We start from the raw sequence: 15,946 nt of genomic DNA, 5'->3' as shown, positions 1-15,946 counted from the left end.
TCAGATTGAAGAGGCGCACATCCTCAAAATGTCCCACCCCTAAGATATATGTTATTTAAGGTATCTGACATGCCCCTCTGTACTACCTGTCCTCGGTCTACTCTACTTTTCCTTTCAATCCTACGGACCACATCCAAATCACAACACTCCGACACTTGAAGTCCATCCGATGCTCGCATTCGAACGTCTTCCTGGAGATGCTGCAGATAATGTTGCTTTTACGTACGATCAAGCGGCCTATGCCCTCGTGAAAAGAACCCACAACAAGCCATACAGTCTGATATTTATTCTCAGTAAACAATAACTTTCTATACACATGTTGCACCGCAACTACCCACCACATCATTAAGTTAACTTGTGTTTTAAAACACGGGATTTGAAACGTTAATTCAAGATATTTGGAGTGGCGCATGTCTACTGCGTCAAGTTTCTTCGACCTTGACATTTTGAGGGGGCGGGTCTTTTGTCATAGGATAAATTGCACCCCTCTTGGGCTCATCGTTGCTCACTGCGCTCAACGGGACAGAGACCCCTCACAGACGGTAAAGTTACTTTCAGATTTACTTAAGCTTATTACTAAGTCAGAAGATCTGTCCCCTGCCTGAACTTCACATAGTTTGGGTGAAACCCGGCGAAGTGTATTCGGAATGCATTCAATATTACATTATAACTGTGTAAAATGTCCATGCAGTTGGTTGATAGTTTTTTAGAATTCTTTTTTTTTCATATTTCAATAACAGACATTAGTATGCAGTAATAATGTTAAATGTTCTTTTATGAACAGTTTTTTTTAAATTAAATATTCTACTATTTAGCTTATAATCCAACCTTGTAGCTAAACTTTTCATTCAGCGGATGCAACTGATTAAGTCTGTGTGGTGCTATTTGTGTCCTTTAGAAGACAGAATCGGCAAGATGGTGAAATTTGGAGTCAATGGGTGAGTGGCACTACATTCAAATAATAATATTTAGTAAAAACCTGTTTCCATTTGTAAATTCACTTTGTAGAGGAAGTGCAAAGGGTTCAGAGGTCCCAGGACAGAGCAGAGGAAATATTAAATAAGACTAATGCCAATGCCTGGTTGTGCAGAAATTAAGGGTTGAGGGAATACGTGTGTAACATCAAACCACCTCACTCTTGTCTCTTCCATTCTATGCTTAGAATAGTTACGAGGTCATATAACTCACAGCCACTCTCTCTGTTACGTCTCCTTCAATCTCTCTCCCCCTCTCTCTCTCTGTCCTTCTCTCTGTTTAGTTTTTCACTCTACCTTGTCTCTCAACTCCATCCCTCCCTTCTTCAGCTGTCACATTCCTGTACGCCTTCCAACTAATTTTAGAGCAGCAACCTTTCCAAGCAGCGCTCTGGGATCAAGAGGTGTCTGCTTGGGCCTTTGTAAGCTTGATAGTGATAGTATCACGAGATGATCCCCCTACTTGCATTAACTCTTATCAACTCAGAGAAAAGACCACATAGGCAAAGTCCATGCTGTCCTGGACCAGTCTCATTCATTTTCCGCTTTCATTGACAGAGTAGAGCTAATATGGTCAAGTGTAAGTTATGTGTCTAACCACACATCCATATTTTGCTCCTACTGCAGAATACCTGACCAGGATTCTTTTGTCTGTTCTGTCAGTGACACATGATTTTCTGGCCCGCAGGATAGCCTGCTGTACATTTCAGCCTGCCAGTAAATGCATTAACCATATGGGCTCTTCTGGCTGGCATCAGAATAACATTTGCTCTCTGTAATGACTTTATTCATGCTGACTACTTCAGCTGTCTGTCTTCTGTCTGTGTTCTTCTGCAGCTGCTTTGAAATGTACCCACCGTTTGGAAGGGACAGTAGAGCTTTTATAATCCAAATTAAAGTGGCACTGCACGTTTCCCCTGCCAACTATTCATTGCAGTCCCAACACTGAACAGCTTTGCCAAAACAAACTTGAGTCAGCTTAGTGTCTGCAGTGGTGTTCACAAGTGACATACAATTGATACTCTGAGACAGCTTGACCACATTGGTTTGAACATTTGGACTGGCACCTCTAGTTTTGATACTACTCTTCTTCAAAGAGGCGGACTGGCACATGGCACTGAGGCGAGTTTGCAGGAAGCTAGTGCAACTGTTTGATCAACTGCTACATAGTTCATACACCACAGTTGTCTCGTATCCGGGAGGCTGTTGGCTCCTGGTGACATCTTCAGCCTGGACTTCTGGTCTCAGTTCACTTGTCTGTGTCGTCTCTGTTGACCCTGGCTGAATAGGCCACCTTATTAGGCAGAGGGCAAAGACTTTGGTGTGTAGATGTGGCCTTTTGTTTTCGGCTGAGATACGCTGACCATGTAAGGCTTAGCTCCAGTTGTGTGAGTGAATGTGTAATTGTGTGTGTGTGTGTGTGTGTTAGTGTGTGTGTGTGTGTGTGTGTGTGTGTGTGTGTGTGTGTGTGTGTGTGTGTGTGTGTGTGGGTGTGTGTGTGTGTGTGTGTGTGTATGTGTGTGTGGTTGTTTCTGTGCGTACGTGTTCATGTGCATGTGTTGGCTGATGCTGCCCCCTGCTGGGAGAATGTAAAAGAGCAGAAGTCCCTCCACAGATAATACGGAAGAATCAAACATAAACATATTTGTTTTTATGTGTATTATATGTGCATTACATGTGTGTGTGTGTGTGTGTGTGTGTGTGTGTGTGTGCATGCATCTATGAAAGTGTGTGTGTGGGTGTGTGTGTATTAGCAGGACTGCACAATGAAACACCTTTCATCTTTGTCCTTTCAGATTTGGCCGCATCGGTCGCCTGGTGACCCGTGTTGCTATTCTCACTGGCAAGGCACACATTGTGGCCATCAATGACCCATTCATCGATGTCGAATACATGGTACTGTCTTCCTTTTGTTCATACCAGGAAACACAATTTGTTTTAAAAACAAAATGTTAAATTATGGACAAGCAACATTTGTATTTTGCTGATAGAAAGACCAGACACTTACTTTTCCCATTTTGGTGACATCATGTTTATAGTATTTTCAGTCATCTAAGAGACACCATTAACATCTAATCTCCTGTCTGACAGGCCTACATGTTCAAGTATGACTCCACCCACGGCCGTTTCGCTGGTGATGTGAAAGTCGAGGGAGGCAAGCTTGTCATCAACGGAAACGCCATCACTGTCTACTCCGAGTAAGGGCCTGCGCCAAACAGACCTCTAGACTCAGCCATTCAACAATATTCTCAGTCCCATACTGTGTTAGGGGCTCTATCCTATGGTCTTTATCTATATAATGGCCATATGGAACGTCTGAAAAAGAATGCAGTGTATGACTACTGAACAGCATTTAGTTGTACAAATCAATACAGATTTCATATAATTCCCGGGTGCATTTCACAGCGCTATAACACGCATGTTCCATTTGCAGGAGGGACCCAACCGCCATTAAGTGGGGGGATGCCGGTGCTGATTACGTTGTGGAGTCCACTGGTGTGTTCACCACTATCGAGAAGGCCTCGGTAGGTGTCCCCCCCACCACCACCACCATGTTTGTGTACATTCAGCTCAAAGACTTCCTTACATTTTGTGTTTGTCTGCTCTGTACAACTTTGTCATCACGATATAAACATGGTCTCTGCTCTCTCTACTGTCAGGCCCACTTGAAGGGTGGTGCCAAGAGGGTCATCATCTCCGCCCCCAGTGCAGACGCCCCCATGTTTGTCATGGGTGTCAATCACGAAAAGTACGACAATTCCATGGCGGTTGTTAGGTAGGTCGGACGATATTGAGCAGTGTGGCTAAATCTTTGGAACTTGACTGGTATATATCCGGAGTCTGACTTGTATATGTCTTGTGACTGTCTTGACCCAATTTTTTTTTTTTTCAGCAATGCCTCCTGCACAACCAACTGCCTGGCACCTGTTGCTAAGGTCCTTAATGACAACTTCGTTATTATTGAGGGGCTCATGGTATGTAGACCCTTTTGTGTTCAGACAGGCTTTTGACTAAAAGCATAACATATTCTGTATGACTGGTCTATTACTCATTTTCTAATGCAATGGTTGTAACGGATGCTATGCTTGTCTTCTGCGTTGGGCAGAGCACAGTGCACGCTGTCACCGCCACCCAGAAGACTGTGGACTCTCCCTCAGGCAAGCTGTGGAGAGATGGCCGTGGTGCCAGCCAAAACATCATCCCTGCCTCCACCGGTGCTGCCAAGGCTGTGGGCAAGGTCATTCCCGAGCTAAATGGGTACGTGCATAAACCTGAGCACCCTCTTAGAGCTTGGCGCTAGCAACGTCAAGGCCAGAGTTCAAGTCACTCTGACCCCCGATGCTCAGTAAAAATGTATGCCTTGCTTTGAAATAAGTTATCTGAACTAAATCTTAATGTAAAATCAAGCATTTCTCAGAGCTACAGACTAAAAGAGTAGTTTTGTTGTTGGGAACAAAGCCCTTGAGACGCATTTAGTCCATTCTTTATGGGGTTTTAGAGATCACATATCATCCTGGGCACATGCTATATTCTTACGATTTAGCAAATGGACGTTGTGTTGTGTGGCTATTGGTATAGTGTGGAGAAATGTAATGAAATTATAACACATTTTTTTCGTATCTCAGAAAGCTTACTGGCATGGCCTTCCGTGTCCCCACCCCTAATGTGTCTGTTGTTGACCTGACAGTTCGCCTGGAGAAGCCTGTGAGTGCAGCTTTCATTACTCTCTCCATTTTATTTATTCATTCCATACCATGCCCATTAACTCACAGCCACTGACTTTATTCTTGATCCCAGGCCAAGTATGATGACATCAAGAAGGTTATGCAGGCAGCTGCTGAGGGGCCAATGAAGGGAATTCTGGGATACACAGAGGACCAGGTAATATTTCGCTTCTTACAGACTGATGATACGTTTACATCAACTGTGTGTAATTAAATGCCTAGTTACTGAATGAACACAAACGCTATAATTAGGATCAACTGAAATGAATCATGACTTGCTAACCTGCTTGCTTACCCCCTACTCATTCTGGATACAGTTAGATAATTATTTCCCTTGGTGACCTCGAGTTTGTTTTGTCTATCAACATCTCAATTAGTTATGTCAAGAACATGATTGAACACACGCTCAAGCACAAACCCTTGAACACTATAATTGTTCAATATAGAATCTACTTGAGTTTCCTTATTCAGCAGTATATATTCTGCCTCCTCAGGTGGTGTCCTCAGACTTCAACGGCGACCCACACTCCTCCTACTTTGACGCTGGTGCAGGTATCGCCATTTCTGACCACTTCGTCAAGGTGGTTTCATGGTACGCCCCCTTACATCGCACACATTGCACATTACACCCTTATAACACATGATAGCAAATGATAAATATGTTGTATTATTTTGTCTGATTTCTTTGACTAGGTACGACAATGAGTGGGGTTACAGCAACCGCGTTGTCGACCTGATGGCCCACATGCAGACCAAGGAATGAAGTTTCCTTACATGATGCATTAACACAATCTCATACCTGCTCACGTGATACTTTTCCTGTAACCCATTTCCACTTCACGTGATCTGTCTCCTTATTCCCTACTAAGAGTTCCACTTGCAATCACTTTTTTTTTTAATAAAACTAGCTCACTCCACAAGTAAAGATGTGTGTGTGTCACAGAATGGTGCCTATAATTCGCCTCATTCCTTTCGAACAATTAAGGTCCTCTGTTTATGTTCTATTGTGCTTCCAGTATAGGATCTGATGTTTTAGAGGACAAGGATATTTACATTAATTTCAAGTCCCTTAAAACCATAAGATATAGGCCTACCCTTCACTTTTGTCTGTCTCCCAGCATCAATTTGCATTCTGCAGTATATGGCTTTTTTCCCATTCCATGCTCATTATGTTGAATGAATTATGCCATGAATATTACCAACTCGTAAAGTTGGGATAAAATACTTTTTTATCCTATTTCTTATTTTTCTCCCTACCCTTCTTTTTCTTCTTATTTTGTTATTTTGTTGTTATCGTAAGAAGACTAAATCAAAAACATGGTTTTGTTAAAACGTCGCCCTGGTGATTATTGCTTGTGTATCACCTGAATAATTGGTTGTTACTGTCTCAGAAGGCGTCATCATGATTATTTTACCACTTGGCGCATCTCTTTCACGGTCACACTGACGTCAACCTTGTACCAAGACTACCGTATTCTTCTGAACATTTGCGACACGATTGCAAATAGCTGCTGTTTTTCATCGTTTTACCAAGTCCTGAAATAGTTTTGCACTAAAGCTATACGAATATAAGATACATACGTTAGAACACATGTAAATGTGAGACTATTGACTCAGCAATTGATGCACAGGTCCACCAATAGCACAGCACTAAATTACGTGCGCGTGTAATACGGGTAAACTGCATCTGAGATCCGCAGTAGGCAGTCTCGTGTTTATTTTTTGCTGTGAGGAATTGTGGTGACACCGCTACTGTCCAAGACCCATCCACTATCGGGCACTGGATAGCCAGGTACTTTGCATTTTAATACAGTTCTTTCATTCAATTATTTGACACGCATCTTCTGTTGTAGCATTAATACGTGGTCTTTCTGTCATCTAAGGAGCACTCTGCCTTAAGTGTTGAAACGGCTCTAACGGGTGTCATTGGATATATAACAGAGGTGCATTACTTTACGAAGCTAGCCGAGTTACGTTAGCTACCCTTTTCTTTCAGTTAACGATTTAAGGTGGTATATATATTGATAAATCGGTGTTCATGCCGGATTTCGAGCATTTCAGATTTTCTCACAGAAGAATGAATCCTTTACTAGGGGAGAGCGTGTATTCGCTCCAGCATCAGCAGCAGAATCAGTTATCAGGTCTATCAGAGTCATCGACTACGGGCTTCATGCCCGACTCATTTTACGGTGCCCATGACTCGAACCTTTTCTTGGGCGAATACCCTGGGACGGCACCGGACAGTTTTTCCGGTGTGCCGCCCACAGGGCTTGCATACTTGCACCATAACAACAGCCTTCATCGCGCGCCACCACCTGCACCTGCCGCCATGGCACTGCGTAATGACCTGGGGTCCAACATAAGCGTCCTGAAGACCCTCAATTTGCGTTTCCGCTGCTTCTTGGCTAAGGTTCATGAGCTTGAGCGTCGAAATAAGGCTCTGGAGAAACAGCTCCAGCAAGCGCTGGACTCTCACAACGAGACTGGTGGAATGGGGAGAAGGCCACTGACTCGAGATATCGGTGTTCAGACGGGGTTTGTTGGGCCCATACCGCCTAGGCCAGATTTCATCCCTCTCCAAAATACAACCAACGCAGCCTATTTGACCGGGAGCCTGTTGTCCCCCTCTCTGAACACAGCAGCCACTTTTGAGCCAGATCTGAAACCAACCATGGGGATTTTAAATCCCTCCATCACAGACTCCAACTTCAACTTCAACTCCAATGTAACAATCACTCCAGCTACTCCAACTGATCCACTCAAGACCACATCCAACATAAACGAGAGATTTGTGAGTATCGGAACTACCACATGCAGCAACCCTCCACCAAGGTTCCTACCTGGAAACATTTGGTCCTACAACCATGCACGGAGGTACCCAGGTACCGGCAAAGAGACTAGGACAGTGGGGCCTGGGGTGTCATGGATGCAGCCTGATGGAGTAGGCGTGCAGATTGACACCATCACACCTGAGATTCGTGCGCTGTACAACGTGTTGGCCAAAGTCAAGCGAGAGAGAGACGAATATAAACACAGGTAAAGTTCTGCCTTCTCTGAATCCCTGATTTTAAGGTTTGAACAAACTTTTTGAAAGAAGCAGGTGAAGTAAGTTTGATTTAGACCCATGTGTTGTCATTACCTTTGGATAAACAAAATTAGAAACTAACAGATTAGCACAAATTAGAGATTCCAGTTACACATCAGGATCATTGATTTCATGGTCAGGCAGGTTAATTTGTGCTTCATCTTGGCTGGTTTTCCTGGTGTCTCTTTACAGACGGCATCCACAGTGGGTGAAATGTATCCATGCAGTGGCTGTAGTAGTATGTTTACAACAGAGTCTGTGTAAAGATGGTCCAAGTGCTCAGATATAAGCAAAGGTTTGTCACAGTGTTAGGAGTTATGTTTCTTTGTCAGAATTGACAAAAACCTGTGAAGTGTCTTTCCCTTTTGCTCTTAACTCTATTGTTAAGACTTAAGCTCAGACATTGGTGTTGTAACACTTCATACACATCCGTGGAGTGTACAGGAAAAGCCGTGAGCAAGTGAGCATGTTTTGTTAAAAATAAGTGTAGCTGCACTGTCCTAAATGTCTAAATCGATCCCATTTTAAGAGATGAATTAGCTCAAAGTGTAGAACTGACGAGAGAGGCCCTTTTCCCGTACCCCCCTCCCTTATTCATTTGGCCTCACATGCTCTCTACTCCCCCCCCCCCCCCCCCCCCCCCCCTCCATTTTTCTCTCTCTCCCTCTCCCCATCTCTCCCTCCCTCTTCCCTCTCTTCCTGGCCCCTGCCTCCAACCCCCTCCCCTATGTGTTCTGCATCTGCAATGCAGCACTTCTCTGCTGAGAGTTTCTCTCCCTCCCTCCCTCCCTCCCTCCCCACCTCCCCCTCGTAGTTCTCCTCCATCCTGCTCACACGCACATACTCTCTCTCTCTCTCTCTCTCTCGCTCGCTCTCTCTGCAGTACTAGTCATCTCTTTGATTAATGTCTTTGCCCTGATAAGTAACAGCAGGGATGTGCTGCACATGTTATTAAAATCATTCCTTGGGAAAGGGTGTTTTTTCTTCTGGTTGATAGTTTGTTTATTCCCCTATAGGTGAAAGAGGTAAAATTAGACGTTTGAAGCACTCGTTTTTCTGCGGTTGGAGACGCTTTGGTGTGCGTGAGAGATCTGTATGCTATACTGCAGCTATCTGTATTAGCTAATCTGCTCATTGTGTAGTCCGTTCATGTCGTTTGTCTCAGTACAGGTTTGGGGCAACTCTTATATAACGTTTTTTTCCCATCACTGCATCCCTGCAGTGAGTGTGTGTCATGTGTGTGAGTCATGTGTGTGTGTGTCAAGTGTGCATGTGCGTGTGCTTAAGTGTGTGTCTGTTGGTGTGTTTGTGTGTTGGTTGGGGTAGGTATGATCTAGAGCACACATGAGTTCCACAGCACTGCATGGCGCAGGGAAACAATACTTTAACACGCATGCAACTCCAATGACTTCAGTGTATTTGAGCAAGTTCGTGGTTGTCATGGAAACTGCATCCAGTCTGACACTGACAATGACAGCAGGAGTTCAGGCTTACAGCGTAACATGATGGTAATATAATATTACAAACAATGCATTGGTCACAATCAGCGACTGTGGTATTGGTCTGTTTAACTAGTAAATGCTGCGCCTTGCATCTTGACATATCCCAGTCCGGACGTCCTTGTCAGACCCACTTACTCCTCCCAGTGGGACAAGCCCATCAACGGTGCACACTCCAACTGAGCATCAATAAGAAATGCCACTGAAGGAACCTATAGGGGCTAATTATGGACTGGGTTAAAGGATGATTTTAAAACACTTCCTCCCAGAATGCTCCATGTTGTCTGAGCAGGCCATAGAAAGAGACACAGGTCCAGGCAGAAAACAAATGACAGTACTTTTGCTTTAATTATTACATATTCAATTATACCATATAATATTATTCCAGTTGAAAGTTCCTTGGAATGTGTTTATTTGTATATTGATTATCATCCCAGTGATAGGAAAAACTGAAAGATATGATGCACATTGTTTGCAGGTGGGAGGAGGAGTACACAGTGAGAGTGGACCTCCAGGAAAGGCTTGGAGAGCTGGAGGAGGTAGGTCTGCTCTGGCCAAAGGGTCTCTTGGTGTCTTCAGGATGTAGCACATTTCACTTACTACATTGCATTTCAGAGTGTTGCATTGCTTTATTATTTACAACCAGATGTAAACTAAAAAAAGAATTGTGTGTGGTCATACTTTTTAAAAGTATCTAAACAAATGACACATGATCTCTGTTTAGTGCCTCTCTTTTCTGGATGACTTTGTGCTCTTGTGTCTTATCTGATTTTGCTAGACATAAAATAGTCATGGGTGCAATTCTACAGCTCTCAAAACACAGAAGATGTACTGTGTGTCATCACTGTTAGTGGTGTTGGAGTAGTATGCTTGCTACAATGTAGAAAAATGATATTCATTACATGATCGGTTTTGTGTCTGTCTGCCTCTGTGTCTGTAGGACCTCCAAGAGAGTGAAGTGTGTCAGGATGAGATGGCCCTGAGAGTGAAACAGTTGACGGCTGAGCTGGTGCTCTTCAAAGGCCTGATGAGTAATGTGAGTTTTGTGTCACAACTAGAAGTGTTTCCCAAACATGAGTTTAGCACAGTGATTACAATGTGGCTAAAGTTATCCAAAGGGACCAACAGGTCAGTGCCTGCCAGGTGGGTCAGAGAGGAGGCTTTGAGTACCAGGAGGCAAAATTAGCTTAACAGCAGGGTTAGTCTTCAGTACAAATAGGCTGGCTGAGGCTGGCTGCTTATCTCTTTTGGCTGGCAACCAAGGCCTCCGTGACCATAATATGCAGTAGGATGGGGAACATTTGAATCCAGCTTAATGAAAGATGACATCAAGAAATATTCACGGCAACTATTGTATGATTCAGTGGCTTACATGAAAATGGGAAGTTACACCACACATTCCTTATTCCTAATATTCCATGGTGTATCTGTTTTCTTATTCCTTATATTCCATGGGGTATCTGCCGTCTTATTCTTTGTATTCTATGATGTATCTGATTCCTTATTCCTTATATTCTATGGTGTATCTGTTGTCTTATTCCTTATTCCTCATATTTCTCATGTCTTATTTTTTTATTTACTACCTTCCTGTTGTGCCCTCTCTCTCTCTCTCTCTTCCAGGATCTGTCTGACCTGGACAGCAAGATTCAGGAGAAGGCGATGAAGGTGGACATGGATATATGCCGCCGGATTGACATCACAGCTCGTCTGTGTGACGTCGCTCATCAGAGGAACTGTGAGGATATGATCGAGATCTTCCAGGTACACATGTCTATGATCTCTGCTTCACCTTGTACACTAGTAGCACCTGTGCCAGAGCCTCTCTCTCACGCATGCACATTTAGTCAAATAGAAGACACTACTATCCAAAGTGACTTACAGTTTTGATTTGTAGAACATTTTATTGAGTATTATTGAGCCCCCTGGGGGTATGGAACGCATGACCTTGGTGGTGTTGGCACCTGCTCCACCAGTGAAGCTACAGAAACACACAGCTCTTTTATTTCATGGGCAGGTGGCCACTCCCCCATCCACACTTCGTCGCCCAAGGAAGCAGACGCAAGTCAGGGGAAACGAGGGCGACGAGTCAATCAGTCTCTCTGAGAGCGAGGACGGAGGGAAGGAAGTAGAATCTTGCACGTCAGCCAATCAGATCAATGAAGAGATGCAGAGGATGCTCAATCAACTGTAAGATCTAGTTTATTATAGTTAAACTATTCTACAACTATTCTATAATCTTATTTGATTGACGGTAATGATTCTAAAATCCCTAAGGGCAAACACAGCTGATGTTACGCAACTTAAACGACTCACACAAAATGGATCCAGACCTATTGCAGAATGTGGTCACTGGATCATTTGAGACGTTATGTTGAGGTCTTTGTGTGTGTGTGTGTGTGTGTGTGTGTGTGTGTGTGTGTGTGTGTGTGTGTGTGTGTGTGTGTGTGTGTGTGTGTGTGTGTGTGTGTGTGTGTGTTTGTGTGTGCAGGCGGGACTGTGAATTTGACGATGACTGCGACAGCCTGGCCTGGGAGGAGACAGAGGAGACTCTGCTGCTGTGGGAAGACTTCCCAGGATGCACCCTGGCAGTGGACACCCAGGGCGATGTGGTTCCTGTTAGTCACCCCTCTCCAGTCCTATTTTTTGTGGGAATTCTGAATGACTGTGAAAATTATAACCAAAAGTATAGCCGTTCTTGACAGTTGCAGTATTCCTCATTTGTCTATGCTCTTTCTCTTCCTTTTTTGTTGCTCTCTTTCCCTTTCTCCTTTCACACACATACACACACACACACACACACACACACACACACACACACACACACACACACACACACACACACACACACACACACACACACACACACACACATACGCACACACACACACACAGCAAGACGAATCCATCGAGAAAGTGATCAAGGACACCGAGTGCCTGTTTAAGTCCCGAGAGAAGGAGTACCAGGAGACTATAGACCAGATTGAGGTGAGCAAAAGGATCACGCTCCAGGGAGAAGGGAACAGTGCAGTCGCCTTGAGCATGCGAGACAGCATGCCTATCAACAGGCCCCTCAAGCTATGTCTTCGTCAAATAGAACTGGTCATGTAAATGTGTAAAAAGAGATATGGCTTATGCATATAGCCGACTGTGTGTGTGTGTGATTTTGTGTATCTGCGTTTGTGTGTGTGTGTGTGTCTGTATTTGTGTGTATTTGTGCAGGAGGACCTGGCTACAGCTAAGTCTGACATGAACAGACATCTGCATGAATACATGGAGATGTGCAGCATGAAGAGAGGCCTGGACGTGCAGATGGAGACCTGCAGGAGACTCATCACTCAGACTGGAGACAGGTACACACACGCACATACACGTGCACACCAAACTCACATACACACGCACACTCAAACACACATACACACGCACACACACGCACACACACGCACACACACGCGCGCAAATGTATGTTTATTCACATAAGTAGAGCAAAGAGGTCCATTGGTACACAATTATATACATTTGTACCTTATCTATGTGTCCACTGGTGCTTACTTTTAAATCAAGCAACCAGGGAGTTATGTTGGACAGGTCATTCCTTAATTTGATTGTGTGATCCAGAAATGGACTTACTCATGCTGGGAAATAGAAGAGTGGTTTGTGCAACCTTGTGCTGTTCAGTTTATTATGATTTTAGCATATTTTGGGATGATCATTCCAGCATTACAGAGGTTCTTCTTTATTTTAAACAGATATGTGGAAATCCACATTCTTTTTTTGCTGATCTGCTGGTTCTCTCCTGTTCTATCTTTAGAAAGTCTCCTCTTCCGATATCAGTGGCAGTGGAAGAGGCCGATGACGGTGAAAAGGAGATGCGAAAGGCCCCGCTCCCAGCCGATTCTGGAGGTGACGACCACCGCCCTCCAGGATCTCACCTGGAAAAAACCCTGACTTCAGCCTCAAGCTCAACATCAACCCAAACCTCCCCACATGTGTTTACATAACCACTGATTGGCTAGATGGCAAAGGCCTCTGCTTCAATGGTTAACTGAATCTGGTCGCTTTGTCTCATTATAATCAATGCTTCCCTCTACTGGATGAGGGTCGTACTGCCAATATTCAAAAAGAAAAAAAAATCTTATTCCATGACACAATGGCACTTTTGAAGACATATAACATAGGGGCTATTTTTACTAAAAAATACATACTAGTACAAGTCAAATACAAAAAGAAATGTTCACGAGAACAAAATAATCAAAACTTTTTTCACATTTTAACTTAATCTTATTGTCCTGAAGTGAAACACACAACAAGACAAATAACTATAAATCAAAAAGCACTTACATTCATTACTTCTTTACTTTGTTAGTTGGTTGCGCAATACAATCACTAATAGAAGAGGCAGTGGTGACATCTCTTACATCCCATCTCTGGCATCACGGGGGACCTATGGGTCATCAAGTCATCAAGTACTTGGATTCAAACTGTGACCGGCAGATTTATTATACAAGAAATTAAATCTTCGAAAATCCTTAGTCAAAGCCCTGCTCCAGAAGATATTCTAAACAAGAACACATACCTGTCACTAGTCTAGGGGTTTAATATGTTTTCCCTTTGATCTTCTCATGTGAGAAAACTCCACTGAAGAAGCCTTACCGAATGAAAACATATCACATTCCCTTATCGTAAGATTCCATTTCTTACCAGTGGAAGACCCACTGCAAGTTATGTAAATAATAAGAAGGCACTGTCCTCAGAAGTCATACCTCACCTCAGTCTTTAGTTATATAGTAGAGATACATCAGTAAAGACCACTGCAAAAATTCTTGTAACTGGTCAACTATTGGCAGATACTGTATCTTTAGTACCCATCAACCTTTCTTAACCAAGTCCAAGGAACGGCAGCCTGATGTCAGATGTACAGTTTAAGCTTTGTTGTCATCAGATGTACTTCGACACTACGGTGAAGGGTTTCATAAAATCTTTAAACAAAGTCTTTATTTACCTTACTCAAAAACGTGTCATGGAAAATAGGTTTTCTGCTTTTTCTAAATATCTTAAGTTTGCTTTTTTTAAGCATTAGAAGCACACACACACACAGTTTATATCCTGATCTTCAGCATAGATTGGGAGTCAGAATTACTAGAATTTACTCTTCTTTGAGCCCAGTGTCAGCCTATTTAGCTTTAGTTAAGCTAACAGTATAGCTATTGTAAAATCCTGCATAGACCAACATTCAGCATTTATGACCAGTGTAATTGCCTCTGGGGCAATTGAGTTTTTTGGTTTTTAAAAGCTTGTTATTATATATTTAAATTTTATCTTTTAAACAGCCTTGAATCATTATTTTTTTCTCAGATACTGTAAGTTTATGTCGCCTCTGCGAGGAGCTCTATGAAGGAGTATGTACATAGGCAGAGATAAACAACTCTGCATCATTTAGCTGATAACAAATTAGTGTCGAGAGATGGCGAGAAAAATAAATACTTAACATGCTTAAAACAAAAGATAGGCATTTGGATGAGCGACAAAAAAAAGATTGCCTCAGTATTGCTCAGTAAGACTGCAGTTAAGACAGATACCGAAAAAAATGAAAGCTTTGTCAGAATTATGACTAATGATTAAGATAGCATCATACTACCATAACAGACCACACGGCTACCACTACTCATTCTTTCATAATGTACAGTAATGCAGTCTTTAAACCACTCTCTCAAAATATTTAACTGTAAATGACAATATAAAATGAACTTATGTTTAACTCAGAAAGGAAACATTGAATTACAGTGAAGTGAAAAGGAAAAAGAAAAGAAGCGGTTATAAGTCTGAAGCTAATATTGAATGTCTGCCAAATATGCTGTACTGGAACATATCAACTAGACCGGTACAACTTGACCTGTCTGTGTGGGTGCTGAAGACATGAGCCTTACTTTTCAATCCCTCAAGGATTGGTTGAGTAAAGACTGGGTTGTGTTCGTGAATGAAAGCAATGCAGAACAAAGACCTGTTATTAAGTGAAGTCAACACTATGTAGCTAGACACAGATGTGAAGGAATAGCTTTCCTTTGACATAGTGTAACATCTGTGAGATTGAATAGCCCCTGTTGGTTGCTTGTTTTTTTTCTGTGTTGGGAATAAATTATTTTACCAAAACATTCCCTCTGTGTGCTGTCTTTCATGGGATCTATTTGAATAGGAAAGATGTCACTGGATCCACTTGATCTATAATCAATTCAATCTAGTCCTGAACAGACCTGAATTTTGAATGTTGATTTTCTCCCAAGAGCTAAGCTTACTTCATCATCATCTGTCATAGTAAGGAGTGATCTCTCTCTATCTCTAATGATTTTGTTCTCTTTATTGTTCTCTGTAGATAGACAGATAAACATTTGATATCTGTTAACATCTTTCTCAATGATAAGCCGAGGAGGAGACCTGAGCAGTGATAAGCTCCTGGGTCTCCTTGTCCTCAAAGAGGCTGCATGGCATTGTAAGCCATGGTTCTATCCAGAGCACTGAGCTGAATGTATTTGTGTGTCTCCTGTCTCTCCCAGGCAATGAGCCTGAGCAGTGTATCTTTTTTGCATCTAAGACCCTTGTTTCCTTTCGCTTCCCAGCACAGAGCTAGGCTGTCTGTCTCTCCCTTCCAGAAGCTGTCCTGAGCTGACT

General features: G+C 42.9%; 2 protein-coding genes across 2 annotated transcripts; both read left to right on the top strand.

Moving 5' to 3' along the window:
• Positions 1–481: 481 nt before the first annotated feature.
• LOC308363826 (glyceraldehyde-3-phosphate dehydrogenase-like) lies at positions 482–5,936 on the top strand. Its single transcript, XM_080836704.1, has 12 exons — positions 482–542; positions 899–938; positions 2,771–2,870; positions 3,066–3,172; positions 3,409–3,499; positions 3,635–3,750; positions 3,868–3,949; positions 4,081–4,232; positions 4,601–4,679; positions 4,773–4,856; positions 5,194–5,291; positions 5,393–5,936. The coding sequence occupies exons 2-12, from the start codon at positions 916–918 to the stop codon at positions 5,460–5,462; spliced, it is 1,002 nt and encodes a 333-aa protein (XP_080692830.1). The 5' UTR covers positions 482–542; positions 899–915; the 3' UTR covers positions 5,463–5,936.
• Positions 5,937–6,737: 801 nt separating this feature from the next.
• Positions 6,738–13,281, top strand: iffo1a (intermediate filament family orphan 1a; the record flags this gene model as incomplete). Its single annotated transcript, XM_080838124.1, has 9 exons — positions 6,738–7,735; positions 9,762–9,822; positions 10,224–10,319; positions 10,904–11,044; positions 11,298–11,470; positions 11,772–11,898; positions 12,176–12,268; positions 12,503–12,633; positions 13,092–13,281. 9 exons carry the CDS (start codon positions 6,738–6,740, stop codon positions 13,279–13,281), a joined length of 2,010 nt encoding a protein of 669 aa, XP_080694250.1.
• Between the last annotated feature and the right edge of the window lie 2,665 nt (positions 13,282–15,946).

This window comes from Sprattus sprattus (genome assembly GCF_963457725.1).
Source record: "Sprattus sprattus genome assembly, chromosome: 4".
NCBI lineage: Eukaryota > Metazoa > Chordata > Actinopteri > Clupeiformes > Clupeidae > Sprattus > Sprattus sprattus.
The sequence above is the reverse complement of the archived record's forward strand: the minus strand, read 5'-3'. Positions and strand labels throughout refer to the sequence as shown.

What these genes read in the sequence shown, in the direction of transcription:
- LOC308363826 (XM_080836704.1), top strand. Translation starts at nt 916, where the DNA reads ATGGTGAAATTTGGAGTCAATGG. An exon ending in GCCATCACTGTCTACTCCGA is followed by an intron (nt 3,173 to 3,408) that starts GTAAGGGCCTGC and finishes TTCCATTTGCAG; the next exon opens with GAGGGACCCAACCGCCATTA. An exon ending in TTATTATTGAGGGGCTCATG is followed by an intron (nt 3,950 to 4,080) that starts GTATGTAGACCC and finishes TGCGTTGGGCAG; the next exon opens with AGCACAGTGCACGCTGTCAC.